The 18,633-nt window shown below is 38.5% G+C and overlaps 1 protein-coding gene across 2 annotated transcripts; it reads right to left on the minus strand.

The window, feature by feature from the left end:
- Nucleotides 1–8: 8 nt before the first annotated feature.
- On the minus strand, nucleotides 9–18,407 carry LOC109638879 (alpha-1,3-mannosyl-glycoprotein 4-beta-N-acetylglucosaminyltransferase A-like). Of its 2 annotated transcripts, none has more exons than XM_069531858.1 (15): nucleotides 18,248–18,407; nucleotides 17,378–17,554; nucleotides 15,586–15,702; nucleotides 15,101–15,234; nucleotides 14,237–14,283; nucleotides 12,042–12,155; nucleotides 11,723–11,798; nucleotides 10,426–10,540; nucleotides 8,751–8,881; nucleotides 7,806–7,913; nucleotides 6,174–6,367; nucleotides 4,424–4,502; nucleotides 3,261–3,336; nucleotides 2,909–3,021; nucleotides 9–1,536 (listed from the first exon to the last, which is right to left on the minus strand). In XM_069531858.1, exons 1-15 carry the CDS (start codon nucleotides 18,336–18,338, stop codon nucleotides 1,519–1,521), a joined length of 1,590 nt encoding a protein of 529 aa, XP_069387959.1. In that variant the 5' UTR covers nucleotides 18,339–18,407; the 3' UTR covers nucleotides 9–1,518. The 2 variants fall into 2 exon arrangements, with proteins under 2 accessions (XP_069387959.1, XP_069387960.1); XM_069531859.1 differs by having other exon boundaries at nucleotides 18,252–18,370.
- Nucleotides 18,408–18,633: the final 226 nt, after the last annotated feature.

Here is an 18,633-nt window from a genome sequence, read left to right on the forward strand (position 1 = left end):
AACTAGACACACTTCGACTGATAGTGTACAGTCATAGGTTCAATGAATCTAGTGACAGTATTGGTCTCTTTATACTAAACTATTAAAAAGGATCGGATTTCTCATAAACATCGTAATACAAACACCTTTAGTGCTATGAAGTTTAATAATAGAGATCATTGAAGTGCTATCTACATACTTTTGTGTGTTTCGTGAATAGGACTGTTTGGATCAGCCCAAACTTTGGCTTGTCCTGCCTGTGTAGGAGCAGAAGGCCTTTGTCTTCGTTTCTCATGACACCAGTGACTGATGGAACCTCCTAAATGTCCTATTTTGGTCCTTTTTTCCAATGTCCTTTAAAAAAAAAAAAAAAAACCTCATAAATTTCCTAATACTGCTGCTCAAAGTAGTCTTTATCAAATGTTACTCAGACAGGATGAAATATTGGGACTATTTTCAGCAGCTGATTAATCCACATTTAGCGGTGCAGTGAGCATCTGTGGCAGCAGGACTGAGTTCATATAAGTACTGTATATCTGCCTCCCTGGCGAGTCTTCATACACCAGGTTTTGGAGTCACACACAGTACCTCTCTGTTTTGGATTTAATAGTGAAATAATTGAATGTGACCAGCCTTAACCCAGTAATGTAATTGTATCTGTTCCTTCACAACAGGGAAACAAAATGTGTACAGTCCTCATGAGAATATAAGTGTTTGTACTCATGGGAAGCTGTTTTCACGCAAGACAACTAATGCTTAACTTCTTGACAGGGCAGGTGACAGGTGAGTGCGTCACAAGTATGCAAATTTGCACGGATTATTGAAGCAAATAAAGATAGGACAGGGAACTGGTGTCTCTGCTGGGTGTGCAAACACAAAACATAGTGTTGGACATCCGTCTATCCATCCATCTGGGTTGGGGCTACACCCCGGACATGCCACAGTGTTGGATAGAAAACTCCTAATGAGCAAATAATGCATGTAAGCAATGATGAAATGTACCTGCCCAACACCATTTATCATCTCTGCAGTCAGACACAGCTGACAGTAAGTCATATAATGTGTTTGTAAAAAATACTGAAGTGCTTATGTTAAGTCTGTTTTGCAGTATAGTGGTGTGATCAATGTAACCTTCTTCCTAATGCATAGTTTTGTTGCCAAATTGAGCTCTTTTGGCTTTTAGCCTTTTGTTTCTTACACAGTATTTTAATCCTGTGCTGAACTCATAGTTTGTGGAGCTCTTTCTCACTAATAAGGTGAAAGGGATCTATTGGCAAATACTGAATATAAAATAATCAATAGTGATACTGTGTGATCATCTAAATTGTATGAATTGTTTGAATACTCTGAGGTAGTAACATGGGCTATTTGAAGTTTAAGTAAGTGACGTCAGTTTGGCTCAGAACAGAACCCAAAGCTAAACGTCTTTAGTCTGAAGGCACCTCCCAGTTCTTCTTTGTAATGAAAGGTATTTGTCCAGCAGGAGGCAGGTTTTTTCAGGTGAAGCACTGGACTGGATGGCAGCAAGTTTACGACTCCTCAAATCTTGATATGTATCTGAAGGACAAGAACAAGAGTGTTAGGTTGCAGAACTATGTGATTGACAGTTTCTAAAAATATATTTTAACATTCCAAATGCTTTGGTTTTTCAGATCAAATCAAATATATTTTATTGTCCCATAGGGACATTTGTCTTGGGCCAAAGTGCTACAGACGCTGCAACAAGAAATCGCAACAACAAACAGTACACAAGTACATATCACACAAGACCCAGAATAATAATGCAGGATAAAAGTGAGTTGAATATTGCACCTGCCCTAAAAACACTTAAAATGATAACACACTAAAAGGATATAAAACGATAAGCAAAATGAAAAACAGTAACTGCCATTGAAACTTAAAAACCAAAGTGTGAAAAGTGCTAGACACTCAACGATTATGGAGATACATGGACAAATCAACACGTCTCCTTATTGACTAGCAGGTACAGTTCACTTTCTATAAAAGCCTGCTCTCTCTGTCTTCTTCCATGCTGTCTCCTTACTAGAATAACTGCAGCCATCTTTGTGTAACGCTGTGCTGCTTAGCACCTACCATTCAAACACACTCATTTTATTATCGAAATGTTACACATGAAAATAGAAAATTGAGAGCTAAAAAATGCAAAAGTCTAAATTTCTACACCAAATCACATTTGTAGAGGGTCTGAGCCACAGGTGTCAACATTCTTCGGAAGAGTGTACATGTGTGTCCAGGGCCACATATGAAGGATCTCCTACTCAGCTGACAGCCACTGACCCACTGCAGTTTTACTTTAAATCATTGTAGAGGCATCTTCCAGCCAATCAGAGGTGTATTGGGAGGGCGGGAAAAGCAGCCCCTGTCAGCCAAATCAGACTTCAGACTCAGATTTGAATCCAAATGCTTAGGTGCTGCTCTCTTAGTCAGCCCAACACACAAATAGAATGTTTCTATTTCTCAATATTCTAGATTTTGATCATTTAAAATAATTTGTTCAAATTGATAAATGGAAAAACAGCTCCTAAATCTCAATTTTATATTGTTCTGACAATTACAGAATATAACATTTGAAAATATAATTCAAATGTAAAATCTTTAATTTTTCATATAGAAAACTGAACTGGTAAGTGTTGCATGGACCCTGGTCCCGTATGAAGAAAATGATCAGACTGATAGCTGGCTGTGTTCAGTTATGTATTATGCATATGCACTTACTCTGAAGTAGTTTTAATAACAGCCTCCGTCACATGCTCTGACATTATACATTAACACCCTATCCATGTCATTATTCAGTTTAATGCGAATATTAAATGCTCTTTAATTGCGTTTACTTGTGCAATGTGTTTAAGTTTCTGTGCACAAACACAGGATAATGCATTCTTAATTCACACAAGCTCTCGGGTCAGACCTCACTCAGTAGAGCCCAGACGGTGGAGTCAGATTGAACCACCAGCCGTAGCGCTGAAACCGGCTGTAGCGCTTCTTCAATCTCTCCCTCAGCTACTCCGTTTTCAAATCCACCTCAAACACACAAAACATACATAACAGATTCAATCACATAGAAATTGGATTTTAAAATGCATTTGTATATGAGTATATATGTATTTCTCTCTGTTGGCCCCTTTGATGGACCAACGACCTGTCATCATCACGAGCCAAGCGAACAGCCTATTCCAAACATCGACATCATTTGTAGAAAGGGCATTGCACTTGTGTGTGAATCACAGGGACATATTCATTCATTCTTTTGTGTGTCTTACCAATAATGATGAAGCTCTTATTAGACTCTTTGTGGAGTGTGGATGAGCCAATGACTTGTCTGCTTTGTGTTGATGCCTGAGGGAAGAAAACACAAGAGATGCAGCAACATGAGGAATAACACATCCTATTTTCAGTGTAAATGTATTTGGTCACATTTACTGATGAGTAACCAACTAACTGGAGTTGATCCAACCATATAATAAGACACTGTAGGTTAGGTCAGATCACGTCATAGAAGAGAAGTCAAAGAAGCAATATAGCTACAGATCATTCAGACTCATAAGCCAATGGACAAGGACAAAAGTGTGACATTTTTAGTTGAAGCTGCAATAATTGATGTTTTTTCCTTAAGTGCAGCAGGAAAGGCCATATATACACAACGTTGACCTAATTATGGATGAAAAAATTTGAAAAAGGTTTTTTTGAGCTTTTTAATTTTTTAATTTTTAAATCTTTCAGTTTCAGATTTATGTCCCTGAGTGGGTCATGTCATCTTGGGTGACAGATTAACAAAGAAGGTTGCTGAGGACCTTCCTCAAAAACATTGCCTCAATGACTCAACAATTTCTATACACAATTTTCACATGATTGGCAGTAAAAAAGTGACACCAGTGACAAAGTTCTGTTTAGCAAGTTATATTAGGAGTCATTTAGACTGTGTTTTAAGTCTTAAAGTTCACTAGTTCATGAGATATACTCTTCACAAGGCAAACAAAATATTCTTATAAGTTCATCCTTGAGTCCAACTTAATGATTGTACCAAATTTAAATATATTCCCTCAAGACACTCTTGAAATATGTTCACATGAATGAGACTGACGTATGTAGGTAAGCTGCTGGAACCATGAGATGTCCTTCTAGAGTATATGCAATAGCAATCTAATACTACATTGTGTTTTACATTGAGCTAGTTTGTAGTTCTAGCTTAGTGAGGACACTCATTGACACAATACAGTCACCTTACCCTAACCTTAACAATCTAAACTAAATGCCAAACCCTTATCCTAACCCTAACTTAACCCTAAAACCAAGTCTTAATCCACAAACAGCCCATTGAAAAAGTGAGGACCTGCCAAAATGTCCTCACGCTGTAGGGTCTGTGCTTAAAATGGTCCTCACAAAGCTGTAAGTACAAGAACATACATGGATGAAGTTTACTTACATTACTGGGCAGAACCTCTACTGTGGTGTTGTGGAATTTATCTCCAATGGTCTCAATGTTTCCACAGCGAAACAGGTACCTACGGTAAAGAAGAGAGCAAAGGATGGATATATCTAAAATACTGCATCACATTGTGACATATCATTTTCAGACCTGTCATATAATCTATAAATTCTCAGAAAGTAAAGGCTAGAGACCAAAACTTCTGCCAACAACGAATGAAGACTCCAACCCAACACTTGCTGACAGTTCATACTTTATTCCTTGAGCCTTATTTTATATATGATATTGACCTAAAATAACATATGGTCAAAAGTAAATTCATTTCAAGATCATTCAAAACTAATTCTAAACAAACTAAAACTGCATTGCTTTCTGTACAACACAGCCAAAATAAAAAGTCAAATTTTTACTGTCTTATATCAAATTATGACAAAGACGGGTCAAATTAAAATGTAGTTTCATTAACTGTATTCAAATCTTGTAATGTTTCACATCACATTGTTAAAGAAAAACCCACAGAAGCACTTTTCTGCAAACACAAATGGAATGTCACGAAAACGAACCAAACCGAAAACTACAAAAAAGTAAGCAGAGTATTACTGCAGTTCAAAGAACATTTGTCTGAGAGGGGGAACAGAGACAAAGAAGGCCCCCTTCATTGACCAGCAGTGGTCAGTTTGAGCAAGCGAGACTGGGAGATGTTGGTGGACTTGGGCCATCACATATTGTCACTACCACCTTGAGACCAGACCTGATACTCTGGTCCAACACCCTGCGTATCGTCTACTTCACAGAATTGACAGTACCATGAGCGGATGCTGTTGATGAAGCAACTGAGAGGCAAAGGATCTAGCAACGTGGCTGGAAAACAATAGTTTGCTCTGTGGAGTTTGGCTACATCACCATCAGGGTGCTCAGTGATAAGGGAATCCATGGACAAGCCCTTCATCAACTAGGCCACAAGACGCTAAGGTACACAACTGAAGTCACAAACATTTGCTAACATCAACTGGTGCATTTTAATTAGTGTGGTAGAACATACAAGGGATATTCTCCATCTTGTCCTATGTTCTAAAATGGGACAGCTTTAAACTCTGCTGCCTGTGACAGAAGGGGTTCAGTTTAAAAATGGGCATAGAGGTAATGATGTTGGATCTACTGAGCAGGTCATATGGCTTAATACTTAGTACTGCAATACAAGCCAGTAGCCAGTCAGATTTACCTCAGCGTACCATCATGGTCAGTCTGTATTGTTGATTCCAAGGGCAAAACACGTTAAGGTACAAAACTAAAATCACGTCCCTAACATCCGCTGGTGGAAAACACAGTGTAAATGACGCCATTTCGAGCCGAATATGAATGTCGGGGCTTGCGGACACTTGGAAGACACCCGGTGAGCAGTAAGGAGGCATGTTATGTTTTTTCTGTTGTTTTATCACGTCTGAAGAAGCGGTCACGACTGACTTAAATTGTATTGGATTCTGCTGGAACACTTTTTACCCCTGAGACTCTAGAAGTGTTTGGTGGACTCAAACACTTCACCCACCCCTCCATCGGCATTGCGGTGGGTAGATAATGACATTTTTTGGTGAACTATTCCTTAAATCCCAATATATTTTACACTTATCCCTCATCCGGGTTACACATCTGAGTATTGACAGCAATAAAATTAATGTGTATATGGCGTGGGATTAAAACCTCATGCACAACAGAGGAAATTATTTGTTATTAAATTAACAAAACTGACCCAGATATGTGGATAGGCTGTAGGAAGTTGAAGAGGATGTAGTCACCCCGGATGGGCGTTGACGCCCAGAAGAAGCCTTCTCCTCTGTAAGCCATGTCCAGACTGTGATGCTGGTACTGTTTCAGGCTGCTACTCAACTTTGCAGCTGGGTTTTTATGGGGCTGGTACAGGATCTGCTTTCCAAACTCTTTATCCTGGAGGGCCAAAAAGACAATAACACATGCGCACAAACTGAGAGGTATTTATGAATGTGTCTTGTAATTAAGTTGTCAGCAATCACAGTGACTATATGACGATGGTTATTATGGCTACTTTAAAGCTCCAGTGTGTAAGATTTAGGTGAAAAGGATCTATTGTCAGAAATTTAATGTAGAATAATCCTCATGATGTTTTCACTAGTTTTTTACATCTAAATTGTATGAATTTTATTTTTCTTTAGCCTAGAAAAGACCCTTTATATTTAAATACTTTGCCATGTTTTTTACATTAGTCCAGACTGGACAAACTAAACACCTTTTGAGTTTTTATGACAACTTAAGCTACTATATGGTTATTTTTCATGTTTAGAAGGAGAGGGTGAGGTGAGGGGTGTTCAGCTGCTACATGCAATTTCAACACTAGATATCACTAAATTCTAAACACTGTACCTTTAAAGTCCTGAAGTCTATAAAAGACCACAATTTGTGTAATACTGCACTGTTGTGATTACAATAGTCTCCAAATTCTTCACGTGAGAAATTATGTTTTCAGACTTTGGGAGTAAATCTTAAAATAGTCTTTGCAGAAAGAGAGCACAACGTCAGTTTCAACTTAAAGACATTTTGTCAAGCATTGTCATGTCACAGAACTGAAACACACATTTAAATGAACCTGTATTTTATGTATTACAAATATTCTACATTCAAAGTGTAGTTTAACAATGTTCTGAATGTTCTAAAATGTTCTGTGTATACCAAACAGATTTCACAAGGCTGTTTACTGTCAATCCTGAAGAGTTCATGTCCGGGGTTTGGTAAGGCTTCTCTATCATTGAGAGACTATCTCTCCTCTCCGTTGCATATTCATGTACAGGGAATACTGTCAAGGTGCAAGGATATTTACTGAAGACACAATGGCTTGCCCGGTCATGCCTCTCAGTTTCCCTAGAAAAGACCTGTGTTGCCGTGGAGCCAGTTGAGGATGCCAGTTTCATCTCTGCCCTGAGTTAGGTATGACGATCTGGGTGTTGAGTATGTGAAAGCACACTCATACAATGTATCCAATTACTGTTACTTAGTTGGGCGCCTGTCTTCGGGCACCCTCCCTGGATTGCTGTTCCCCTTATCTGTATTTTTCTGTTTCTCTTTTACCGGTTGTGATGGCTGTGACTCCTCATTCCAGTGTATTGTTTGGGGTGTGTGAACTAACGTCTCTGTGTCCAAACCTGTTTGGCTGGCCTCTCAGTAACGCCTTTCCTTGTTGTAGCTGCTGTTTCTCGTCACTCGAGTGTATTGTTTGTTAGGTCATGAACTGACACGCTTGGTAGGAGCTGCACCCCCTTTCACCTAAATCTTACACACTTAACCTTTAACTAATACAGCCGACAAATATGAATTGTCTGTTGTGTATGTTGAGCTAATGTAACACACTCACCATCAGATGCTGGAGTTTCCCAGGTAGAGAGGAGTGCAGGCCTACATGCTGGAAGAGTGAGGGAACGTACCTCGGCCTGAGCAATGCCTTTTGTTTATCGCAGTCTTTCTACATCACACAACACACAGGCATGTGGATCACTACATTGCATACTACAGAGTTTATTGGGGTGTTGTACCAACATACAGAAACTCCTCAAGTATTTATGTCCATTTTATTTCTGTTATGAACCTTTTAGAAAAATAATTGAGATAATTAAGCAGCATTATATGATTTAGGATCTACTTGTTTATGACGTGAATAATAGAGTCATGAGCAAAGCTGAAGATAGTTCAAGAATTAAACAGTTTTACTGTTCTACCAGTATATATGTACATATAATATTCATAATATTTAACCCTATATATTATTATAATATATAATAATGTCTAATCTAAGTTGGTTTCTTAGAGTATTTGTCATCTTAGTTTATTTTCATTATGTGTGCATTCAATCACATTCTGTAACTCCCTGAAACCGTAAACTGAAGTAATCCAAACTACGAAACTACAGCCTCTGATACATCAGGACGGTACTGCAGGAAGTAGACTGTACATTTGTATTAGACTGGTAACAATAAGACTCTGTTCAGTCCAGGTATTAACATCTAAATTCTAAGTTAAGGTGTGAACTCATCCAAGGCACAGAGAGGATGTACTCTTTAAGCAGTGTGAACACAAATCTCTCTTTGTCTCTCACATGCAGATGCAAAACTTTGTTGGTTTTGTCGGTTGCTGAATAAATTCCCCTCTAAGATACAGATAAGGTTTTCTTATATCTTAAACCAAATATTAGATTGGCTTTGGCCCAGAGCACCTCCATATTGTATAAAATCTCCCCGCTAATCAGTTCATCATCCAAAATACACGTGTGATGTACTTTCACCTCTTGGCACTACGTACTCACCTCATCTTTCTCTGGGTTGCAAACTTTCACCCACAGAATATGATCCAACAGCCAGTCAATGGGTTTGTCTCTATGGAACATCAGGAAAAACTCAGCAATCATCGGGAGGTCACGAGTCTGAAACATCTTCCCTGACAGACAGACATACAGAAACACGCACACACACACACACACACACACACGTTATCAATATGTGGATATGTACACCACTTCATGTGAAACCTCTGGAATGACCTGGTTTTCTACATTATTAGTTCATAAACTGTATCTGGTCTTCAGATAAATCACAAACAGACAAACACAATGGGCCTCATGCAAGAACAGTTTCTTTGAACAGTTCTGTTCTTTTGGTGCTGACTGTTGTGCAGCAGCATTGCTGTTTGCAGTGTTGTGTCAATTCAAACGAACGAGTTCAAAGTTACTTATTGTACTAATCAGTTCCTGATGACTGATGAGAGATTATTAGTTAAAGTGAGAGCAGGTCTAAGAAGAAGAAGAAGAGATACTTTATTGATCCCTCAAGGGGCAAATTCTTTTTATACTCATTTTTATACATGCAGTTTTTAACCCTGACAGACAAAAAGGGGTCAGAGACATGCAAATATGGAGAGAGTAGATGGTAGAGTGTAACGATTAATCTTGTCAAATTTTGTCAGAAGGGCCTCAAGACATTGATGATGTAGGCATATGGAAACTGTGAGTTTTCATCGAACACCATGTTAGTGGCGTGGCATCAAATTTCAACAAGTCGCCGTGACACACAAACATTTTATAACTTCAATGTACATTGTTCAATGTACCTCAAACTACATGACAACAGACAACAGCACTTGATGGTTAGGACCAGGATTGGTTGGCATGGTTTGGCGTTGCGTGACAGACACAGGATGTGAAGTGTTTATACTTCCCGTGGTGCGCAAAATACACGCAACACTGAGCTGTTTTGCCATTTTTTCCCCCCCGGCTGCATCAGGTCCCGAGTTTGCAAGTGCTCGTATGTAATTTAGTATGTAATATTTTCTTTTCTTTGAGCCAAATCTATAGCATCTGATCAAGAGAACAGTGCACCAAATGCTCTTATTGTTAATCTTTCTAAACAACTTTATTTAAATAATTTTTGAAATTTTGGACTGTACAACCAATGCCAATCGAGAATTGAGCTTAATTAGTCAGCACCGGTTCCAACAGCAGCCCGTCAGAAATACACTGACTGCAGGCCTGCACCAACAGTCTCATTCGAAGACCTGCTGGCTGCACTCACTGCTTAACAACTGACTGAAACCCACCTGGCCTGCAGCCCCTGAGGCTGAGGAGCTCCACAGCACAGCAGCACCCAGGCTCAGACCAATAATTGGATTCTGCTATTATTGACTGGGTTGACGTCATTATCAGAATTATAATCTTTAAATCTACCTTTGTAGATTAATTCACTCATTCATTCCCTCACAGTCCTATTTTGATATATTATCTGCCATCATCACTCAAATGATCACCTTTCAATTCCATTGAGTATGTGTTAATTTACACTTTCATTACACTCTCCTTCATGCACAACAGTACATGAAGGAGAACATAACTATAGCTCATAGTTCAAATAGATTGTGTTTGTAAATTGCTGAGAGGGGATTTAAATTTCAAAATGTACAAGCGTCGTCATAAACACACAGAGACACACCTATAAATCCAAGCTGGGAGAACTCCAGGTAGAGCCATGGTGTTGAAACTATCTTAGAGGCAAAGGTCTTCATTTCATTGTAGTAGCTTGCCTTCGCAATAACATCATCCTCTAACTGGAAAACACACACAAAAAGAACTTATTTAAAAAAAAAAATCAAGTAGAATTTGATTACTTCACTATTAAAATGCTTAAAAAGTTTAACATTTAAACTTTTTAACATTTAATATATGCAACAACAACTCCTGCCACCAATAAAAAAAATCTCTCTTCACTGGTCCAGTCTGCATGAGAATGCCGTAGATTAAATCCCACTCTTCTCAGGACTATGTGGGTGTGGGCAAATTGTTTGATTGACAGCTCTCCCATTTGGTACATGGTGCATACAGTTTTGTGACATCATTAGCAATTAGCTATTGTCATTGAAAACACTGTGGGTGTGCAGAGGCTGTAAATATTAATACTTTGATTCAACTAAATTGTACTTGTATAGCGCCAAATCATAATATATACATTATCTCAAGGCACTTTACATAAAAGGTCAAGACCTTAAAATCGTATTAATATAGAGAAACCCAACAGTTCCCACATTGAGCAGCACTTTGGCGACTGTGAGCGAAAAACTCCCTCCATCCCAGTATCACTTCGTCCTAATTGTCAAGTGGCTACAGCCAAATCACCCTTTAGCACTCCCCTTGCCCTGTTCAGTATTTTATATATACATATATGTATTTATTTTTTTTACAATTTTAAGTCTACGTATGGAATGCATTTTCTGTTTTAATATCTTGTTTAAATTGTTAGTTGTTAAATAAATGGTTATAATCCTGGGTCCATCTTTGACTGCAATGTGTCATTATAAAAGATCTGTGGGCCTCTAGTTGGTTGGAATCAGCATAAAGGGTCGAAACACTATAAAACTTGAACTAAATCCAGCCCTTGCCTGGGCCTGGGGTCACACATGCATAAGCAGATAATACATAGTATAGTATGATTCTATAATTTTCCATTACACATGCCAAAATGACAACCAAAGTCTGTATATTTGCCAGAGCCACATTAGCACCATGGAGACATTAAAGCTTATGTGTCCAAAAATTCTTGCCGGGAAGTGGGTGTAGAAACTGGCAGCCAACCTGAAATGCCACTTGCCAGGTTGACATGCCATTTGGTGACTAAGACATTTCGTAGGTAGAAAAGCATACTCTGCCCTGAGAAACTAGAGAAATGAATTGTATTCATGTAAGTATGGGAACCAACTAATATCAGCAGGTAAACTCTGACCTTTGACCCCTACCTGAACATAGTAGGTTCCTCTGTCCTGAGCATATAGCATGAGAAAGCAGAAGTCCAGATTCTGCTTAACTCGCCATCTAAGAAGAGACAAGGCATTACCCACAATGTTCAAAATGTTCAGTACAAAATTTGTGTTTATTTTCTTGAAAATCTTATTTATATAATGAATACACTAATTTCTTCTCCCTTTACTAGTGAAGGTGATGTGATGTAAATTATCCTATCACAGCAGAAACCAATACAAATAGGACATGAATGAGAATAAAGATATATCAAAGTTAACAGAATCAACAATTCAATTCAAGAAATGGTAAACATACTTGACTCTGTCCTTGGAGTCTCCTAAGGTCTCTCTTAGGCTGGTGAAGTCGGGGTAGTAGTACTGTGAAGGATAGATCACCTCCAGTAACCCTGATTGCACATCCTTGGGAAAACTATAAATAAAGACACGTTTAACTGCAGAATTGTATTCTCCATGAACAGACATCATCTGCGAAATTGTACATGGTCTACTGGCCTATTGCTTTGGGATAGTAGGTTTACACTCCTTAAAAACAGGATATTTTAAAATTATTTAAAATCTGTCTCATGCCTTTGTTTGTTAACAACTCAATCAGCTCCATCTGCCCTATAAACATGTAGATATAAAAAATCTACCATCCTCATTATTACCAAGTGGAGGTTCAATGGTCTTAGTCAGATGCTATTGTCCAGATAACATATCAAGTTAATTCTAGGTCTGACTGAACACTCAGTTTGTGGCCTTAGAATCGGCCTGGTAAATTCAGTTGTAATAACGGTCAAGATTTCTGTCACACAGATTTATGAATACATGAAACTCAGAGTGAGCAAGGGGAAAAGCCCGCTCGCTGCTTCCACAGAGTTTCTATATGAATTTGCAGAATTTCTGTCAGAACTAGTCCTTAGTGCAGATAAATGATAGCCTTAGAGGTGCGTTTAATTCTCTGATAGATTCATTTGGTTTCAGTCAGCACATAGATAAACCAACTCATAACTTAAACCACACCTTAGACCTTATACTGACACATGGCATTGATTGTTGAGAATCTAGTAGTGTGTGATTCCAACCCTTTATTATCAGATCATTTCCTTCACTCATTTCAATTTATGACTAGCAACTGTACTCAGGTGAGTCAAAAATTCTCCCATAGTCGGTTACTGTCCAATAACACAATTGATAAATTCAAGGAGATAATTGCTTCTATTCTGCAGCCATGCGTAAATGAAACGCGTGATAATCGTGTCAACCTCGTGGATAGTACAACCTCAGGACTTCAAACTGTCCTTGTTAGTATTGCTCCTCTGAAAAAGAAGTTAATTCATCAGAGGAGGTTCATTCCGTGGTTTACTTCTGAAACTCGGACCCTAAAACAGGCAACACGGAGGTTAGAGAGGAAGTTTGAAGTTTATTTTACTTCCTGGAGGAGTAGCCTTGAAGTGTTTAAAAAAGCTCTTCAACGTGCCAGAACCTCATATTACTCTAGACTAATAGAGGACAGTAAGAACAACCCCAGGTTTCTCTGACCAAGAGCCAAAGCTCTATTGAACCAAAAATCCCATTGTCATTGAGCAGCAACGATTTTATTCACTTCTTCACTGATACAATTCAAACTATCAGAGAGAAAAAATTCCCCTTTATTCCCTAAACACTCAGTCACAAACTGTCATCTATGAAAAAAGTGTAGACCTAGACTCACGGTTAGATCAGTTCTCCCAGATAACCCTTTCACAGTTATCTTCTTTAGTCTCATCCTCTAAAACTTCAACCTGCTTGCTGGACCCATCCCTACTCAGCTCTTGAAAGAGGCTTTCCTAGAAGTCGGCAGCACTGTATTGAATCTTATCAATAGCTCTTTATTAACTGGCTATGTACCACAGGCTTTTAAACTAGCAGTAATTAAGCCTCTGCTAAAGAAGCCTAGCTTAGATGCAGGTAATTTGCAAATTACAGACCTATATCAAACCTCCCCTTTACTTCAAAACTTTTAGAAAGAGCTGTTGTAAATCAGCTGCTCGATCACCTCCAGAGAAATGACCTGCACGAGGCCTATCAGTCTGGATTTAGAATGCACCATAGTACAGAGTCAGCACTTCTACAAGTCTCAAATGATATTCTCCATGGGGCTTTGGAGCCATGGGTCCACCTTCTGCGCATGTCGGACCATGAGGGAGGCAAGAGTGCCCGGGGGGACAAATGCGCCCTTGGAAGACCATGCCAACGTCCACATGGAGATTCAAGCCCATGACCTTTTAAGATCTTGGACTTTTGGGCAGTACCCTGAGACAACTGTTTGTTGTGATTGCGTGCTTTATAAATACATTTGATTGATTGATTGAATGCATGATGGGAGGCCTCTCACAGGTGCTACTTTGTGATATAGGCACTGATATAGGCTGCTGTCACTAATCACTGACATTGGAGGACATTAAACAAAAGTAACCAACCGGTATAATAGTTGAACTGCTTCATTGGAAGCAATCTAAACACACTCACTTCTTCCTGATGGTCTCAGCTACGCCTTCCACATAGTTTGAGTCCATCTGACATGACAGGGAGGATAAAAAAGAGAATGTCAGTGATATTTTTGTGATGTGGTGTTACAGCTGTATGTGTTTCCTGTACTGTGTCCCTGTTTTTCTCTTGTCTCTCCTCTAGCTCCACCCTGATTAACTGATCAGTCATCAGTGTGTTGCACCTGTCCAGTGGATTGAGGTTCTTTCTCAGTTAGGGTATCCTATCATTTCAGCTTATTGTGTAGTATCATGTGTTCAGTTTCATTAATTCCTGACTGCCAGTGGGATTAACACACACACACACACACACACACACACACACACACACACACACACACACACACACACACACACACACACACACACACACACACACATTGTGAAGTGGCATATCACGTATCATGTTCTACAAAGTAGTTGGACAGGTTTGGATGGGTAAATGTGTTTACCATTCTCTTTTTGCCTACACCAGATTGAGTTGCTTTCATACCCGTAGTTTATAAAGGTATACAGAAAGTGAAAAAGCATTATAAGTGACAATTATATTATTATAGTTAATGTTGCATAACTACAATAAATGACAATTTAAATGAAATTGAGCCTTAACATCTATCTAATGTGCCCTTGGCCAGATTATTACACTCCCTACTGAGTTGACGTCACCTGTCCTGCTACAGTTTTATAATGAAAATGATTTATTTGTGACCACTACCACAATATTAATGTACACACACACACACAGACACACAGACACGCACAAACACACACACACACACACAAACACACACATGCACACAGCCATTGAGTCAAATTGTGTCCTTGTGTGTGTGAGTATTTGTGTGACCTCAGCAACAAAGACGATGATGAGGAGATCTTGGCGTTGCGAGAAAGTCAGACTGTAGAGTAGAGAGTTGAGTGTGTTGACCAGGTAACTCTGTTTATCACGCTTCACTGTCGGAATACCCAGCACCATGGATACTGGGAGCAGACAGAGACACATGTATACAGATTAGGAGAGAGAAAACAACAGTGATCAACGCACCTGTCTTCGTGTCTCTTCATTGGCTCTATGTTAAATTCAGAATAGAATTCAAAATTTCTCTCTGTCTTAACTGTCAATCATTATTATCTGACATAACTCTCTTTCTTTCCATCTAGACTTTGCAGCATTCTACTTGGTCTTCATGTGACAGTATCAGGACGTTACATTTATGTAACATATTCAAATAATACTCGGATAAGGTTTTGAGAGACGCTGACTGCAAAGAGCCTCGGTAAAGGTGTGTGTTTTTATGGGTGTATTTGTGTTTATGGGAGAGTGCTCCATACCTCCATTGCGCCCCCGACCCAGGACTATGTTGGGAATGAGGCTGTCCGGATGTTGTTTGAGGTGAGGCAGGTAGAGGTAAATGTTGGGCTGAAGTAACGTCTGTCTACCAGGAGAAACTGTAACGTAAAAAAACGTATCAGAAACATTCCTGACTTCAATTAAAGGGTCATCGAGAGGTTTGCTACTCAGAAGAGCAGAAGGGCAAAATTTCTGCCCAAGAAGATCTCACTTGCTCATACTGAGATACACAGACACACCCACACACACACACACACACAAACCGAACACTGTCATCTGTAAATTCAGACTGGTCCTTGTATACACAAATGACAATCAGGATTATTTGCATTTAGAGCAGGGAAATTTCCCTGGCTTTCTCTTTGTATATAGTTGATCTTATCACTGGCATCACAGTCAACAGTAGGGCTGCAGCTATCTATAATGTTTGTACCGATTAATCTAACAACTTTTTTTATTACTCGATTCATATAATAATGAATTGATCAAAAACACTATTTTAAAACTTGTGTCATAAATATCTATTCAATCATCGTCTCTCAAATACAAACACATATGACAAAAAACAAAGTATGCACTGCAAGGCACTATTCCACAACAAAAAATAGCCCAGTCTGAACTGCTAATCAGTCTTTTATAGTCCCATACAAAATCTCTCCTAAATAAAATTAGCTTGTTCCATTCAAGTAAAAGGAATATAACAATCTACATTAAGCTGTCCAACAACATCTTAATGAAAACTGGTCTCTGACTAAAAACTCCCACACTTTAAATCAGGGGTATTCAATTAAAATTCAAAGAGGTCCAGTTAGAGAATTTCCTCAAGCAAAAGTCTGAAACATGTCTAAAATGTGTTATGATTCAGTGCCATATATTTTGAAGTAGTCTAGTAGTTGTATCAATAAGTAAAAAACTGTCAAATTAAATAAAGAAAGTACATTTCAATAGTATTTCAACAATGTTTATAACACATTTTCACATTGAACTAGAGGGTACTCTAATAATAAAATAATAATGAAATATTTTATTGAATTTCAAGTAAATAAAGGTTTGCAATGTAAATTAAGGTTTGCATTTAAAATCAAAAACTTTTGAAAAATGCATCTTAAAATAAAGTGCTTTATTTTAGAAAATAAAACAGTTTAGAAATAGTTTGAGTGTCCCCTATATTAACAAATAAACAGCTTATACACTCCTTTTCTCTTTGTTCTCCACTTTCTCTTGTTCAGTGAGAGAAGTAAACTCGTCCTTGTTAGTAGGAAGTAGATAATGACTGAATTTTCATTTGGGTGTGAACTATTCCTTTAACATAACTGTTAGCTCCATTTTAAGCTTGAGCCTCTTATCGATTGAATTGAGTGGGGTATGCAACATAGCCATATTTCTAAATTGTAAGTCATATGCCAATTAATCCCACCCCAGTACTTCAGTATGTGGACTTTTTTTCATTCATTCATTTGTTTAGGTTTGAGTTAAATCCAGTTTGTTTGAGATAAAAGCAAGCACAGTCAGGGTGATCTGAATGAATGAATCTCTCTCTCTCTCTCTCTCTCTCTCTCACTGAGGAGTTATTGTCAGGTATGGTCAGATGGTCCATACCTGGGGCATACCTGGTTAATGTAATGATCCATACCTGGTTCTAGGCTTCATTATTTTTTTAATTGCAACCAGTTTTACCACAGGCAAATAAATAGTCCATTGTAAATAAAATAAATTCTATGGCCATGAGATTAAGTTAAAGAGATTTTATTCTCTCCATCCAGCCTTGCATACCTGTGGAGATGATGGTGGTGGTGCTGGAGATGGTGGGGTGGGTGTGATTGGCAGCTTCGGACAAATTCCTCAAATGCTCCAGGATGCTGCTGAGATTGCTTCTGACCTGCCCTCCCAGTTCCTCAGCCACCAACATACGCTTATACAGGTTCTGCAGATCTTGCAGCATATTTGAATCTGGAGACAGTGAGAAAAACATTCAAATTGTTGAAACTATTAAACACAATTCTCACTGCATGCTAAATGGCTTTCTGACTCTGTCTCCAGCTTATTTAGAGGTAGTATATTGCTGTAGTGTTGCTGAAGGAGAAGCCTAGAGAAGTATAAAATGTAGGTATAACTGTCTCTGCGTCACTCCATCTCTTAAAGTTGAACTACTTTCAGTCATACATGTCAAGGGACATTTGTACATCCCAGCAGTTTTCTTACTTATTTGTTGATATTTTAACTTTCAAGATTATTTTTCAAGAAAAAAAACATTTTTGCTACGTTTGGACAATTTTAAAGCTTCATGAAAACAATATTTAAATGTATAAATGGCCCCACACCTAATGTCATCAGTGAGGCTATTTTAAACCGTTAACATGATTGATTCCTGTGGTGAAAAGTATTGTCATATCAGATGATGTCTCCAAAGCTGCATTGCCACAATTTCATGCCCATCTATAACCACTTGTCTCAGGCAAAAAGAAACCTCAGAGCTCAGTATATTCTTCAATTCTTCAATATACAAGTTGACAGCATGAGGTTCCATCAGTGGAATTCCTGTCTGAGCATCAACACCTTTAACCTTGCTTCACATACAGTGACTGACAATAGTTTCTTCTATAGTTATGCTGCAAGTTACACACTGGTACACTGGCAACTTACCTACATCACGGTGAATAGATTTAATCCAAGTAAATGACACAAAACAGAAAAAAACCAGCAGACATTTAAACCTCAGGGAGTAAACACTCATCTTATTTCTCACTGAGAGTCGTTCTGTTTTAAAGCGGTGATTTGTGAGCAGGTGATGTGATGTGTGCAGGTAGACAAAGGTGACGTTAGAGGAGGGGAAGCACAGACTGACAGTGGTGACTCCACCTCACCACACACTAAACATACCGGTCCTTCAACTTGTTCACTCTCATTGAAATCACCACTACTTCAATATAAAAGACCTCTTAATTCTTATGATATCAAAAGTAAAACCGCAAGAGCAAACTATTTCTCCAAACTAATAATCTAATAATCACCATAATCCTAGATTCCTT

This window comes from Paralichthys olivaceus, chromosome 9, assembly GCF_024713975.1.
Source record: "Paralichthys olivaceus isolate ysfri-2021 chromosome 9, ASM2471397v2, whole genome shotgun sequence".
Lineage (NCBI taxonomy): Eukaryota > Metazoa > Chordata > Actinopteri > Pleuronectiformes > Paralichthyidae > Paralichthys > Paralichthys olivaceus.

Excerpts from the sequence above, each read along its gene's own strand:
- LOC109638879 (XM_069531858.1), bottom strand. The coding sequence starts at position 18,338 with ATGAGTGTTTACTCCCTGAGGTTTAAATGTCTGCTGGTTTTTTTCTGT. Across the intron at positions 17,555-18,247 it reads ATCTATTCACCGTGATGTAG|ATTCAAATATGCTGCAAGAT; the intron begins GTAAGTTGCCAG and ends CACTGTCTCCAG. Across the intron at positions 4,503-6,173 it reads CAGCCTATCCACATATCTGG|GTACCTGTTTCGCTGTGGAA; the intron begins GTCAGTTTTGTT and ends TCTTTACCGTAG.